Raw genomic sequence first — 16,125 nt, forward strand, 5'->3', positions numbered from 1 at the left:
GTGGAGAAACGGCGTGTTGGTTAGATTTTTAAAAAAAAAATGTAAACATAAAATAAAATAATCTTTTAATATTTATTTGGGTACTGTTTTCATTGAACGAAATACATTTTTTTTGAAGAAATATCAAAAATAATTAAGAAATGCCTTACGCTAGGAACTCTTAAAAATAAGCAGTCTTAACTTGCAAAAAGCTTTTACAAAATCGGTAAAGAAAAAACGGTATTTAGCAAGTATAAAATAAAATAAAAACTGATAGATATTTCTAAGTGATTTTCAATAAACAATAAATAATATTTTCAATATATTATATCTGTCAACCATCGGTACTAGATTCACCCATTTATTTTTTAAATTTACATATATAAATCCGTTTAAGGAGTCGTAATAATCGTCGGGTATGTATAAGGAGGTGCATGAATGTAGAAGAGGCAAAGAATGTTTGCAAAGACAGAGTGGTGTGGCGTTTGATTCTCTCTGCTTGCCCCTGCGGGGAAGCGGCGTGATGGTTAGTTAGTTAGTTAGTAAATCCGTTTTCATAATATAATTATATGAAATCATATTTAAAACTGTTACCATCACTTATACCTAATGATTATTATATTACAATGCAGTCGATTAAAATTCATTCGATTAAAATTCATTTTGTTCAAAATAAAAAATAAAGTTTTAAAAAAAGCTGATAACATTGGAAAAATCGTGTTTCGTTAAAACATTACACAATTTTTTCTTCATACACTCTGAAATCTCATCATCCATTCTTAACCCTTTGTATGTCAAACAATTTTGAGAGAAATATTATTTTTATCGAATATCGGTATTTTTTAGATCATCGGGACGTATCGATAACTGACAAATATCGACTACCGAAACGAATAGAAAAACCTTTTCTCAAATGTAAAATCATGTAATAATCTGCATAAATATCAGTAGCAATTTTGTTATATTTTGAATAAAAAAGACGTACCCTACAATTGTATACAGAAATACATACTTAAATACAGTAAAATGTTACAAAATGTAAAGTGTAAAATGTAACAAAAGAACATCCTCGTATAAAAGGGATCTTCCGTTGGCCTCGTTAAAACATTCTTCGTGAATCTCTAAAAAAAAGAGCTTTTGAATTCAGAAGCTTGATTGCATAGCACTTACGAAAAGGAGTAGAAAAATTCATATTTGGGTCACACGACCTTTAAACTTATACAATATTTTATGAAATATTTAAAAAATAAATGTATATAAAATATAGAAGCTGAAAAAGACTTGGTATGAATATATTTAAAAATATAGAGATAGAAGAATACCTAGGACGATCAAGAAATGGCAATTACTTGAATTCGGCCAGGTCAGGAGTAGGAATAATCGACGGGTATGTATGAAGAGATGCATGAATGTGGTTGAAGCAAAGAATGTTTGCAAAGACATGATAGTTTGGCGTTCTATTCTCTCTGACTACCCCTTGGAGTAAGTAGCGTGATGGTTAGTTAGTAAGTAATAAAATGACTTTTTGCTGATTGAAATGCTGTTTTTTTTATTCATAAACTAAAAAAAATTGTACCAAATATGGATAGGTAATAAAAAAAATTAGACGCATTAATATTATATCTGGATTTATTTCTTCATTATAACGTTAAAGTTATAACTAATTGACATATGTACGTAAATATTTATAACAATAATAATAATCAAAAAAATTATACATACGAGTATACGAGTACATATTAAAACTTCTTATAAAAAACATTGAAATTTGGCGGGCTTATTACTAAGAATAAGGGAACAGGGCTTTTATATTTATTAAAATACCCTAGACTACTTTTTTATAATTAACTATCAAAATAGCATTGTCTGAAATTAATGTGTGCCTTATGCTACAGCGGGTGAGGACAAGCTTCTGAAAAAAAAGAAAACATCTGAAAATATTCTTGAATGTTTTGTCCGCAATAAGAGAAAAAGATTTCAGTTTTGCGATTCTGAGAATCAGAAAATGTAAAGCCTGAAAGCGTTTTGAAAGATCTATAACAGTGTTTCCTTCCTTCCTGCGATGCTCTTGGTAACGGAAAGTGGGGAGGTTTGTGGGGAGGTTCCAGTTATATGGAATTTCAAGTAGTAATTAGTAATTCAGGGAAAAGCATTGCAACGTTGAAATGTAATGGAAATAATATGAAAAACATCTCCTATTTACCAATAAATTTAAATATATTTCAGATTTTTTTATTGCATCAGCGCACGTGGTTTAGAACTAATTTTTGACGGATATTTTGTCGAACAGACATTCAGCTGAAATATTTTTATACTAAAATTAATTTTTAATTACTTTAATTGCTGTACTGTAGCTAAACTGGCAGTACACAATGGAGTTCTGGTTCCAACCCTTATGTATGGAAGCGAAGCATGGAGTTGGCAAAAGAAGGATGAAAGCAGACTGAATGCAGTCGAAATGCGATCCCTCAGACGAATGTGTGGCAAAACGATGTTTGATAGATGTTCGAATGATGAAATAAGGAAAGAAAGTAAGGCTGAGATAAGCATTATCGATAAAATTAAGAAAGGTGTGTTGAGATGGTTTGGACATGTGGAGCGTATGAGTGAAGAAAGAACGGTTAAACAAATTTATGGAGCGAATGTAGTTGGAAAAAGAAGCAGAGGACGACCGAGAAAAACTTGGCACAATCAGGTATGTCAAATACTTGAAAGCGGCCGGGTCAGGAGTCGTAATAATCGTCGAGTATGTATGAGGAGATGCATGAATGTAGAAGAAGCAAAGAATGTTTGCAAAGACAGAGTGGTGTGGCGTTCGATTCTCTCTGCCTACCCCTGCTGGGAAGCGGCGTGATGGTTAGTTAGTTAGTTAGTTAGTTAATTGCTGTACTAGGTTTAGACAGTTGAAATTATATAGTATATTTATTTGGCATTAACGTTATGAAATAATATGACTTGAATGTATAAATAAAACACCTGTAATTTAAAACCACTTTCGACAACTACAAATAATCTCATCAACGGATAAAAATATGAATATTTTACCATAATTTTACTTTTGCTATCGTTATTTTTTTTTCATAATATACTCTGAATTTTCAGAGCATTCCAAATTATTTTAGATACAAAAGGTATTTGTGATCTGATACCCTTCGTTCAAGCTAAAAAAGCTCACTAATGAGAAATCTTTTGAAACATATCGCGTATCACTTTAAAATATGTTGATGGACAGAAAAAGTGTATTCTTATTTACAATACGTAACGCTTTTTATAAATTAAATTGTTCAAAATATCAAAGAAAACACGTACACAACACAGTTGACATATTAATTCAATGATATTTTGACAAAACACCAAATGTTCTCGCATTTTTTATTCATAAAAATAGACTTGTTTAACGTCTTACATATTAACATAATTGATTTCAAATAAAACGAAAAAACTAACAAACTTACTAACCATCATGCAGAGAGAATAGAACGTCTTTGCAAAAATTCTTCGTCTCTTCCACGTTCATGCACCTCCTCATACATACCCGCCGATTATTACGACTCCTAACCAGACCACATTCAAGTATTTGGCATACTTGATCGTGCCAAGTTTTTCTCGGTCTTCCTCTGCTCCTTCTTCCAATTACATTCGCCTCATAAATTTGTTTTACCGTTCTTTCCTCACTCAATCGCTCTACATGTCCAAACCATCTCAACACACCTTTTTTAATTTTATCGATAATGCTTGTCTCAGCTTTGCATTCTTTCCTTATTTCACTATTCGAACATTTATCATACATCGTTTTGTCGCACATTCTTCTGAGAGATCGCATTTCGACTGCATTCAGTCTACTTTCATCCTTCTTTTGCCAACTCCATATTTCACTTCCATACATCAGGGTCTCAGTTGTGTACTGACAGTTTAGCTTTCGCTGATAGGTTTTTATTTGCTAGAACTGATTTCAGTGCACCATTCGCTTTGTTCCTAGCAAAACCAAGTCTCAAATTTTTATAGAAAAAAATACATTTTTAGACACCGTCACGAAGTTTAATGATAATAGTCTTATACCGGCTTGAATAAGCGGTGGATGCAATATTTAGCCAGTAATATATTATATTTTTTTATATTTTGGCTGGTCGTAAGCCCTTTACACACAGACTTCAATAAGAAGATATCAATATGTTCTCGATTCAACTAAACAAGGGGGTCAGCTAACCAAACATCACCTTACCCAACCTTACCTTACCTAACTTGACCTTACCAATAAAATAGACTTAAATAGATCAATATATCCTATTTCTCAGAATGTTTTGTAGGTTTGTCGCGACACTAATAAAATATTTGAGGGGCCATAATGGAAAATCAATGGTGGTTCTCAAACAATCCTCGCTCCACCCTGAGCCGATGATTAATTACCAAGAGGTTAATCAATTAAAGCCGCACACAAATTGCTGACATAGTATTATACCTAATGAATCAAGAGATCGGGAAAGCTCATAACAAGTAACAATATTATTTTATTTATCGAAAACACCAAAACGTAGGTAAAGGATGATTTTTTAGTGGCTATCGGTTTTAAAAAAAAAAAAAAAAAACTTAAAATTCAGAGAAATGCATGAAATCTTTATTTGAATCGATAGTACGGTCCATATAATTTGATGTTTGAAGATTATTTGATTCAAATGTTGACCGCGGCTGCGCCTCAAATGGTCCATCCGCTTAGTCCAATTTTGGCATACACTTTCCAACATTTCGGCCGGTATCTCTGGGAGTTTAATCGACCCTCTGAAGCGGCTATTTGGGCTATCGTGACTAAATTTCGCACCAAATTTACATTGTTGGACATACCGACATACAGAGCTACCAATGCATCCAGAAAAAGTTACTGTTTGGTGCGGATTGTGGGCTGGTGACAATGTTGGGAAGTGTATGCCAAAATTGGACTAAGCGGATGGACCATTTGAGGCGCAGCCGCGGTCAACATTTGAATGAAATAATCTTCAATCATTAAATTATATGGACCGTACTATCGATTCAAATAAAGATTTCATCTTAATTTTATGTATTTTTTTTTTTAAAACCGATAGCTACTAAAAATCACCCTTTATAATGAACCGCGAAAATAATAAAGTGGCAAAAGTCAGTTTTAGGTTACTACAAAAATATAAAAGAGCTAGTTGATTGAAAAAAGTTCCCTCTCACCTCAACTCCTTACTTGATCTTTCTCCATTGTTTTCCTAATTTTTACAAATTTTAAAGCTTTTTTTTAAAAATAAATCTAACCTTATCTGCACCTAATGATGCATAGGACACATTCATCTGAGAGAATGCATTTACTGACGAATGCATTTACGACTGAATTTAGTATACTTTCATCATTATTTTGCTTCACTCAGCTCCATGCTTCACTTGCAAATATTAGGGTTGGAACCAGAACTACATTGTGTACTACTAGTTTAGATTTCGCTGATAGGGTTTTATTTGCTGTAACTGAATCCAATGCACCATTCACTATGTTCCTAGCGTTCATTCTTCTTTTTATATCATTTATCCATATTTCCATCCCTGGAAAACATACTTCCTAAATATACGAAATTATCCACCTGTGTCACCAAACAGAACCTAACCAATTATTTTTTTAAATACTTAATTCTCTTTTTTTACACAAAGATCCAAAACATATGTATTTATCATTTTTGCTATTTTAATAGTTAAAAGTACATATAATACCAGGGGTGCAATATACGCAAGGGGGTCGTAAACGGTTAAACTACGTAACATTCTTCGAAAGTAAATAAATATTTTATTATAGCTCGCCTAAGTAGCGAGTAACGTGTGTAATAAAATTATAAGGTCGCGCATTGTGAAGCTTCATGAATACAGAACTACCTTTTAGAAATTGATACACATTTTTAAGTACAAGCTTTATTCCAATATAGTTTTTCAAACACAAAGGACGCCAATAATTCTTCTCGTTTTACTATTTTGTTTCGACCCTTTGAATAACCCTTTTAAAAAAATGGATCCCAAGCATAACTTTTTCGCTCGAAATCCAAACCAAAAGCAGTTTTTTGAAAATCAGAAAAGAATAAACGATAGTAAAAACTTTCAAAACGGCGGCGATGTTTCTAGTAAGATAAGATTTTCATTTATTATTGCACATTTGAATGTTTTTGATCGGATTTCGACTGCATTCAGTCTACTTTCGTCCGTTTTTTTCCAACTCCATTCTTTACTTTCTTTACATCAAAATTGAACCAGGACTCTGCTGTGCACTGTCACTATCTCAATCTAGTTCTGTTCTAAAATATGTAGAAAAATACGTTGTGTGTTGTCATATGCTACATATACGAGTATACAACCTTTAGAAATTTAAGTACCTAATGTGATTGTAAATATTTTTAATATTTAAAGCATTAATTTGTACAAAGTAATTTTTGCTTTTTTTACAAAAATATTAGTATTGTTAGTAATATACACATATATAATCATTCACCGAGATGTTTGTCTACCGGTTTTGAGACGTACCCATCTCTTCGTCAGGACAATCATTACAACGGCGGGTAAACAATACTGTACATCATTACCATAGCATTATTCTCATGCTTATAAATGCGCAAAATATTATATTACTGACGTGTAGCATCGTTTGCACGCTGATGTAGTAATTATATTGACGAAGATACAAACCGGTAGACAAAAATCTTTGTGAATGGTTATAAACTAAAATTACTAGCATTTAAAACAAATTAAAAAGTAAAAATGTAATTGTCAATCATGATTAGAATGGTGAATGTTTCACTGGTGTAAATACTTTAATAATAATAGCTAAAAACAGCCAGTGACTGGTTGTAAAAATCTTATGAATACCCAGACTTAGATATTTTCATCATAATACGCATCTTCATCTGTAGTGAATAAACTACAATATAAAGTTTTTAAGTTTATTGGTTTTATAATCTATAAAACCAATAAACTAGGTGAACGATAAAATTTGTAAAATAATGAATTAATTTCGCGGACCATTACAATATCTGGCACATGTCACTTGCTAACTATAAAGCAAGAATAATTACAATACTTCAGGCTGATGTAAAATTCCTTGTCTGATATGTTCATCCTTGTTTAATATACTTGAAAAAGATTACCTTTTATTTTATACAACAATTATTACATGTTTTTTATTTATAATGTACAAATTGCCTACGGCCGTAAAGAAGGGGAAAAAACAAAGGTTTTGTTTATTTTAACTTTCATTATATCATTTACTCTGTTCCCAGCATTCACTTTCCTTTCTTTATCATTATCATTCTTTCCACCATATATTACATATTTTTAATTGAAATAACATATATTAGAAAAACGAGTCTCCTTTTTAGACACCGATTTTATATTTTTTCAGCCATAACCCACCCTTACATGACGCAACATGTGACAGAACAAGATGGAATATTGCTGGATAAGCACGATAGCTTTTATCACACTACGAAGAGCTTGCTGACGCTATTTCAGCTTATGGGAATTATGCCCATTATGAGAGTTGCTCCGGGTAAATGTTTTTTTTTAAATAAAAAATAAGGTGCTTTGGCTTTTCAATAAGTCACTTTGTAGGCATAAATCATAAGATTTAATACAGAAAAAATATATACAGTAAATTGAATACACATCGCACAAATCGAGAGAAATGACGGTACGGATTAAACCCGGTCACAGGTGAAATATAATGGTGGGAAAAGATGTAAATTTGTTATAATCTAATGACTTTTTGGGCTAATACTGGTAACAATTTTAAAAGAGATCTTGAACTAATTTCATTCAATAACGATTGGTCAATTTATTAATAAAAAAACACACTTCTTAGATAAGTTGTAGAGCATAAACATTTTTGTTTTTTTTAAAGCGGATATGACGTCACATAAATAAGCAACAAATTCATGGCGATATTCAGCGTGATATTTAAAAAAAAATACTCATCGTAAATGTTTTTTTTAGAATTAAAAAATTAAAAAGAAGATTTACTAAATAATTTATTTTTCATGTGAATTGTATAAATATTGATACGGATAACGTAACGTTAAACTATCGATATTAAACATATGCACAAATTAATTTATGCACAAAAACAAATGAATGCACAAAAAGTTCATTTAAAAAAGGAAACCTGCAGTGATATGAAAATTCACATTCGCGATGCGGTGACCCATGGATTGGGTCAGATTATGATGCATAATTTAATCACTTTTTCAAGCCTTATTTCACCACTTAGATATCTAATTTATTTTAGTCACAGACTTTCAACGACAAATTTCTGTAACTATCCTGAAAATTCGTGTAGAAATGTCAGAATACTTTTAAAGGTTTTAAGTAACAAAAACAAAAATAATGATCATGAAAACCTTACGAAAATTTACTACTGGCAGCCGGATTTTTTGGATCTTAAGATTATAAATATAGGACATTGGAAAATATAACCATGATCTACATATTCATTTGTTTAATAATGTTTTTTCAACCCTAATAGAAGAACAAACACAAAAAAGAACTACTTATAAATGGATTTCTACTGCAACATTCTGGGCCTATTTTATATGGAGTCTCGAGAGCATAGTCGTTGTTAAGGGTAAGATTTTTTTATTTAGTTGTTAAAATAATATATTTAACTTAGAATTACACATCCACTACGTAGATATTTTAAGGCCCAGTATTTGTTAAGTCGCAACATATTTTTTTTCTAAATCCAGGTAGCATTTTACGTAGGTAATTTTTCTTTGAAATAATTATGTTTTTTTTTTAAATGAAAGTTAAGAAGTCAAAAAATATTTTTCCATATGCCTTTTTTATACACATATTCCAAAAAAAAACGAAAACAAAAAAATCAATTTACATTTTTTTAATCGGGTGTGAACAGACATGTGACCTCTCTGGTGGTCTCCGATGGAATGAATTCTGTGTTAGTGAATATCCCCAAGTGTCCCCTAGACGTTTTAAGTCCTTAGGAGGACGAAATAATTCGTAATTACATAATTTACATAAATATATTGAAAAATCTAACCATTCTAAAAAAACAAACAAAAAAATATTATATATGAGAGTTAGTTTTTTATAGTATACTTTTTTTAGGTTTTATTTTTGTTGGAAAAATCACGGCCTCATTAATACCTTCTGAGATTAAAAGGGTTGAAGGCAGAGGGGACGAAACCAGAATTTATTATTATTTATCAGACATGTCTCAATAAATGTGACGCGTCCTTGAAATTTCGCTCGTAGTTCTCATCCTTTTATCGGTTATCGAATCGCCGCCAAAGTAGTTTCACTTTCGCAAAATCGTTGCCATTTTTCCTTGCTTTCAGTTGGAAAAGACCGCTTGGCACTGTTCTTGCAAAGTTCCGATAAGCGTTTTGATGAAGTAATTTACAATGTGATCTTCCTAAGTATTCTGATACCACACTTCCTCCTTCCGGTGGCTTCGTGGCGTCACGGACCCCAGGTGGCCATTTTCAAAAACATGTGGACCCATTACCAGGTGAGAAAAAAATATTTCCTTTAATTGATTCGCTAGCCATTTTTTAGGGGATAATTTTTTTTCCTTCATAACTCTATGCACCATTGCAGTGCGGGTAATAGCTTGAAGAAGACCTAAATAAAAATGTAAAATAAAGAGCATTTTCATAAACCAAACATTCTTTTTTTCTCTCTCTCTTTTCTCAAAATATTCAGTATCCCAACGATTCGCTAATCCGAACGACCCATTGCATGATCTACGTTTGATTAGCGAACTGACACTGTATAGGAATTTATAACAATTTTATTGGATTGACGAGTTGAGTTAGAATATTATGTAATATTATGAACGGGTTTATGTCAATTAACCCGTTCAATTTAGCTGAATCTAGTATCCATGTGCTTGCATCTAGTCTCTAGTCTATAAACAAGGAAAACAAATAAATTAAACTACCTAATCAAGTTAAACGACTTTGAGCTAGTTCTCTGTACTACGACAGAGGAACGTTAGTAAGGTTTGTAATTCTAACACTTGATTTGTTTAGCATACCATCCATCGGGTTTAAACAATGGAAGCAAATTGAATGGTGCTTAAATTGAATTCAATATGTAAACCTTCTACCAAAACTTAATATCATATACATACCTACAAATAATTCATATACGACAGGGATGGCCAAATTTTCAATCACTGCGTGCGACCTATTTTTAAAAATTATAGGTGACTACTGAATGAAAGAATGAAAAAAGGTGATCAGTTCAGGGTTTAAAATAATTTTTTGACTGAAAAAAAACTTTTAGATTTATTTTGTTCCCCCAGGGAATTGAACACGGACCTCCAGCTTGGTAGCCAAACACACTAGCCATCACAATACGGAGGCGGACAATAAAAACACAGATATTACTGAAATACATTTTAAATAAGATAATGTTTATTCGCGCGTATATGATAAGACAAAATACTTTGAAATATTGAATTCAAGTTTGTTCCTTCTTCCACATTCAAATATAGAATTCAAATTGGCCTGAAGGAGAAGACAGTCATTCAGACAGACTATCTCAAGAAATAATTTTAAGTCATCAGCAAAAAGTAAAACTTTAGAATGCGAGAATTCATTGACAAAGTCATTGATAAAAATTAGGAAGAAAAGGGGACTAAGATTTGAACCTTGTGGGACACCAGAATATGTGAAAAAAGTTTTGGATGTAAACAGTCAATAGAAGACAAATGTTGACGATATTTGAAAAGAAAATTTTAAGTCAGTAATCAATTCCGACTCCACTCAATTTATAAAGGAGTATTTCATAGTTTTTTAAAATAGACTTTTTTAAAAACCTTAGCAAATTCAGGTAAATTCGTCTATTGTTACTCAAATACTGTAATATGTATTAGATTGTAATGTAAATAGTTTCAAATAATGTTCATCTACCTAAAAAAAACAACATAATTTAATTCTTCATTAACATTTAGAGCCGAATGAACAAGAAAAACACAAAAAGGACACACACAGGTGCAGTATTACAATTTTTTCAGCTAATCCGAAGTTTTCCAAATCAGAACAGGCCACATCCCCAATTAGTTCGGATTTCCGGGGTTCCACTGTACATATAAACTTTTATTATAATGTCATACATAGAGCACGTTGGCAACATGACATTGTATAATATATTTCGGAAAGTTTTCATATTGTATAATACAAGTCAGACGAGCGACTAGAAATAGTAAAGAGGTCGACCAGCCAACGCTTTGGCCACCCCTGATATATATACCAATGTTATCACGAATATATAAGCACGTAACGTAGATATGACATACGTAGATAATATCGGTTGTACATATAATTTAGATAACCCAGTGGCAGCTTTCAGCTCGGTGCAGTGTACGAGTCATGCGCCTGGGGGCTTAAAAATTACCCTTTTTTCATTTTTTTTAAAAAATAATAAATGCCGCCAGATATAATATGTTTTTTTTAGCGTATTGAGAACTCGTACATATTAGCAGTGTTCGGATTTTTTACTTCAATATAGACGCCTTACAATTCAAATTGGATATTTTACAAAACAAATTAGACGTTATGTTGTATTTTACAAAAAAGTTAGTATTTTTAGAAATATATTTCCATTCGAACTCATGATTGAAAGTGCCTAGTATCGAAAACCTTGTCTGAAAACTTAGTGTATACATCGCGAGTACATACTATGACAGCGCTCCGCGCAGGCTTGCAATCTTGACGACTAACGCACTTGCTAAGAATAAAATATGTGGGCAGGTTATTCACACTGACGGTACATATAGTACTAATATTAATATATTTAGAAAAATTATAACTTAAAAAAAAAATACAATATACCATCAAAATTGTTGTGTAAAACGTCCAATTTGATTTGTAAGGGGTCCAATTTGATTAGTAAGGCGTCCAATTTGATTTTTAATCCGTCAAATTTGGTTTGTTAAACGTCCTATTTGATTTGGTAAACATTTAATTTGATTTATTAAACGTTTAATTTGATTTGTTAGGCGTCCAATTTGACTTGTACGGTGACCAATTTAGTTTGTAAAACGTCCAACTTGAAGTGAAAAACCTGTACTAACACAACATATTTTTTTCAGTTGAAATACTTAAGGATCACAGGGGAGCCAATTGTATTCCCTAACTTGTATGTGCTGACTTGGATACTATGCTTTTTCTGTTGGATGTTGAGTGCCGTAATCATAATGGCACAATACTTTCTCCAACCCGACTTCACACTTTGGCACACATGCGCCTACTACCACATCGTGGCAATGCTCAATGGATTCTGCTCCCTATGGTATGCCCTAGCAACTAACATTCATTTGTGAATTACTAAAATACTTTACTAAAATCTGTGGTAACTTATTAAAATTACTTAATAAAATTATATTACAAATCTCAAATCTCAAAAATCAGTCCACAAATTCTAAAATAGATGAGTAATAATCAAAGATATGTAATGTCACCATGGTTGTTTAATCTGTATATGGACCATAGTATGAAAGAGATTGAAATTATAGGAATCGAAGCAAGAACGACGAATACGTTTGTTAGTTGCTTGCTGTATGCGGATAACGCCGTACAGTTTGCTAATAATAGTGTCAAAAATGTATGATGCATGTATGGAAAATGATCTGGCAATAAATGGAAGTAAGTCGAAGGTCATGGTATATGAAAGAGAGAAAGACATAACAGAATGCAAGATGATCGTACATAATCCCTGGAACTGGTGCAAGAATATTTATATCTAGGAAGGGCATGTATGACTAGATGTATGAATATGAAGGAAGCGAGGAGTGTGTGTCAGGACAGAAGTGTGTGGCGTTCTATCTTCTCTACCCACCCCTGTGAAGAAATGGCGAGTAGGAGTAGTAGTCGTATATCCTTAAATTTTCACCTTTTCCAATTTTTATCAAAATCATAAACAGTGTCATCACTTAAGCATGTGTACAACATTAAAATTATAGTAAAGTACTTAATATATTATTAGATTAAAACCAATATTTTTAGCTTTTCCACTTTATTTTTATTTGACCAGCGACCGGGTTTCGTCGTTACCGACATCATCAGACTGGTCGATGATGTCGGATGTGTAGAGATGTCGGTAACGACGAAACCCGGTCGCTGGTCAAATAAAAATAAAGTGGAAAAGCTAAAAATATTGGTTTTAATCTAATAATATATTAAAATGCAATTTCATCACAAAGTGTCAGTGGATACTATAAATCTAGTAAAGTACTTGTCGTTCATGGGTAGAATAGTAAATATTATACAGGTTTAAAGTAATCACTTAAATCAGCCAATGAGCGGTTGTAATCCTTGTTAATACCCAGGTATTTATATTCAATAAAAGAAGTTGATATATTGATGTAGTATTTTTTTTTAAATAATATCTTTACAGGTATATCAATTGCAATGCTTTCGGGACTGCATCCAGAGGCTTGGCTCGTAATTTACATAAGGCACTTCTGAGCGATCATCCTTCGAAGAAATTAGCCGAATATCGCCATCTATGGGTGGACCTTTCGCATATGATGCAGCAACTTGGTTTGTACCTCAGATAATTTAGAAAAAATTGAGCATTGATAATATTGACAAGTTTAGTAATAATCTATATTAAAATTTGTATATACAAAAAAGTAAATGTTTTAAATCTTAAATTTCCTTAAAGTTATTCACCGATTGCTTTGACATTTTCTCACAACTTTGCATTAACTAAGATAACATCCAGAGTCATCTGTTAATACCTAATCAGTATTACAGGTGTCTCAATTTGATATGAAATATTTATCATTCTTTTTATATGAAAGAAGATGGAAGTCTGAGCATCCCAGGGCTTACGACCTGGCATTTGATTGGCTTAAGCGTGTAACATTCCCAATTATACTCATTATTGAACAACCACACTGCATCAATTTTTGAAACCTGTATATATGCAATAAATTTAGAAATATAACTGATTGTGGTGCCATCAGTCAAGAAATTTGTGAAGTATTAATATAGGTTTCTTTGAACAGGTCGAGCGTACTCGAATATGTATGGAATCTACTGCTTGGTCATTTTTTTCACAACGATAGTATCCATTTATGGGTCACTATCAGAGATCCTGGAGCATGGACTCAGTTACAAAGAAATTGGACTATTTGTGCTCGGAGGTTACTGTATGGGACTGCTGTTTATAATATGCAATGAAGCCTACCACGCATCAAAGAGGGTAAACAGAAAAATTTATTCACAATATTTTGAGTTTGTTTAAATCTTTGTTCACAAATCTGGATTAATTTATATTGGCATCGATTAATTATATTAGCCACATTTGGAATCGAGGCAAGGCCAGATACTTCTGAAACAAAATCTCGACTTCGAACCTCTGAGATAGCTCCGATCTATAACCGGAAACAAGTTGCGAAACCGCATAAGCACATGTAAGCCGGAAGATATCATGAGGTGGGGATGACAATGGAGACGAAACTGGAATGAGCACATAACAGGATGTCAGAAGACAGACTTCCACATATCGCACTTTGAGGAAATCATGTAGGATGTAGACCCCCGAAAAAGGTGAAGAGATAGCTAGCAGTCGATACCCCAAACGGACAGAACCACGGGATTAACATTAAGATTAAGAATAAATAAACATAAATATTGTCGCTGCAGGAAATCGTCACTAGCAAGAGAAAGTAAGACTGACAAAACACCGCTCGGGTTAGTCAATAAAAACAAATACAACAATACATTTGGTTCGGGCAAATCACTACTCATAAGTCGGAATACGATTTACTCGTCAATACAGTACAAACTCGTTGCTCGAGTCACACTCGTGCTAGACTAGAAACTGGTTAATAACAATATTTGATACGTGTTTATAAATATTTATTACAGGTGGGATTAGAGTTTCAAGAGAGACTGTTAAACGTCAACCTATCTTTAGTGGACCACAGCACTCAACGTGAAATCGAAATGTTCCTAGTAGCCATTGCGAAGAATCCACCAATCATGAACCTCGATGGCTACACCAATATCAACCGAGAACTCTTCACATCAGTAAATAAAATTTTATCAATTTCATCATGTGCAAAAATACAATTTTTCATTTACAATAATAAGCCCTAACTGGGTTTTCCCGTTCCGAGGACACATTATACAATACTTGTTTGATAAATTGATCATCTATCATTTGTTTTGCAATCATAGCTGACATTGGCGAAAGACACAATGCATTTTAATTATTTTAACTTCATTATCCTATTATTAGCTTTTTTATAAATAGTTCACTGCAGTTAACTACTGTCCAGTCCTGGTACCAACCTTAATGTATGGAAGTGAAGCATGAAATTGGCTAAAGAAGGATAAAAGTAGACCATATGCAGTCAAAATGGAATCTCTCAGACGAATATACGGCATAATGATCTATAAAGGTCTTTGAATGGTAAAATAAGGGAAGAAATTAAGCTGAGATGACCATTATTGATAAAATTAAGAAAGGCGTTTTCAGATGGTTGGGACATGTGGAACAAATGAGTAAGGATAGAACAGTAAAACAAATATATGAGGTGAATGTAGTTGGAAATGGAAGCAGAGGAAGACTGAGGAAAATTTGACATGATCAAGTATTTCAAATACTTGAAATTGGACAGTTCAGGAGTCGGAATGATCGGCGAGTATGTATGAAGAGATGCAAGAATGCGGAAGAGGCGAAGAATATTTGAGGTGTGTGTAGAGGTGTGATTTTCTATTCTCTCTGCCTTCCTCCTACGGAGAAGCGGCATGGTGACTAGTTAGTTATAAACAGTTTTCTCATTAATTACTTTATGGATAACGGGAGGAGGTTACGGAGCGTTTTTTGTAAAATATTCAAAGATTCTTTGATGAAATGTGGTACATATATGCATGTTTGATTTTGTTTGATGTATTTGTGTTTTTCATCTTGTGGCGCTATGAATATTTCAATATAATTATATGATGATGTGTACGAATCTCATGTTTGCCCAGTGACATTTTAATTGTTTTCTCATTTCAGAATATATCCTTCATCGCAACATACTTGGTAGTGTTGATGCAGTTCAAGTTAACTTTGCTGAGACAAGGAGGAAGAAGCAACAGTACCATGACGCCGCAGAATGTGACAGTTGGACAATGA

The 16,125-nt window shown here is 32.7% G+C and overlaps 1 protein-coding gene across 1 annotated transcript; it reads left to right on the forward strand.

The window, feature by feature from the left end:
- The first annotated feature begins 7,485 nt into the window (after window positions 1–7,485).
- Gr21a (Gustatory receptor 21a) lies at window positions 7,486–16,125 on the forward strand. Its single transcript, XM_088261174.1, has 8 exons — window positions 7,486–7,519; window positions 8,492–8,590; window positions 9,321–9,493; window positions 12,083–12,282; window positions 13,387–13,532; window positions 14,003–14,199; window positions 14,868–15,029; window positions 16,006–16,125. The coding sequence occupies exons 1-8, from the start codon at window positions 7,486–7,488 to the stop codon at window positions 16,123–16,125; spliced, it is 1,131 nt and encodes a 376-aa protein (XP_088117300.1).

The sequence above is a fragment of the Brachycentrus maculatus genome, unplaced genomic scaffold, assembly GCF_059751285.1.
Source record: "Brachycentrus maculatus isolate JH-2025_06_01 unplaced genomic scaffold, ASM5975128v1 h1tg000150l, whole genome shotgun sequence".
NCBI classification, from domain to species: Eukaryota; Metazoa; Arthropoda; class Insecta; order Trichoptera; family Brachycentridae; genus Brachycentrus; species Brachycentrus maculatus.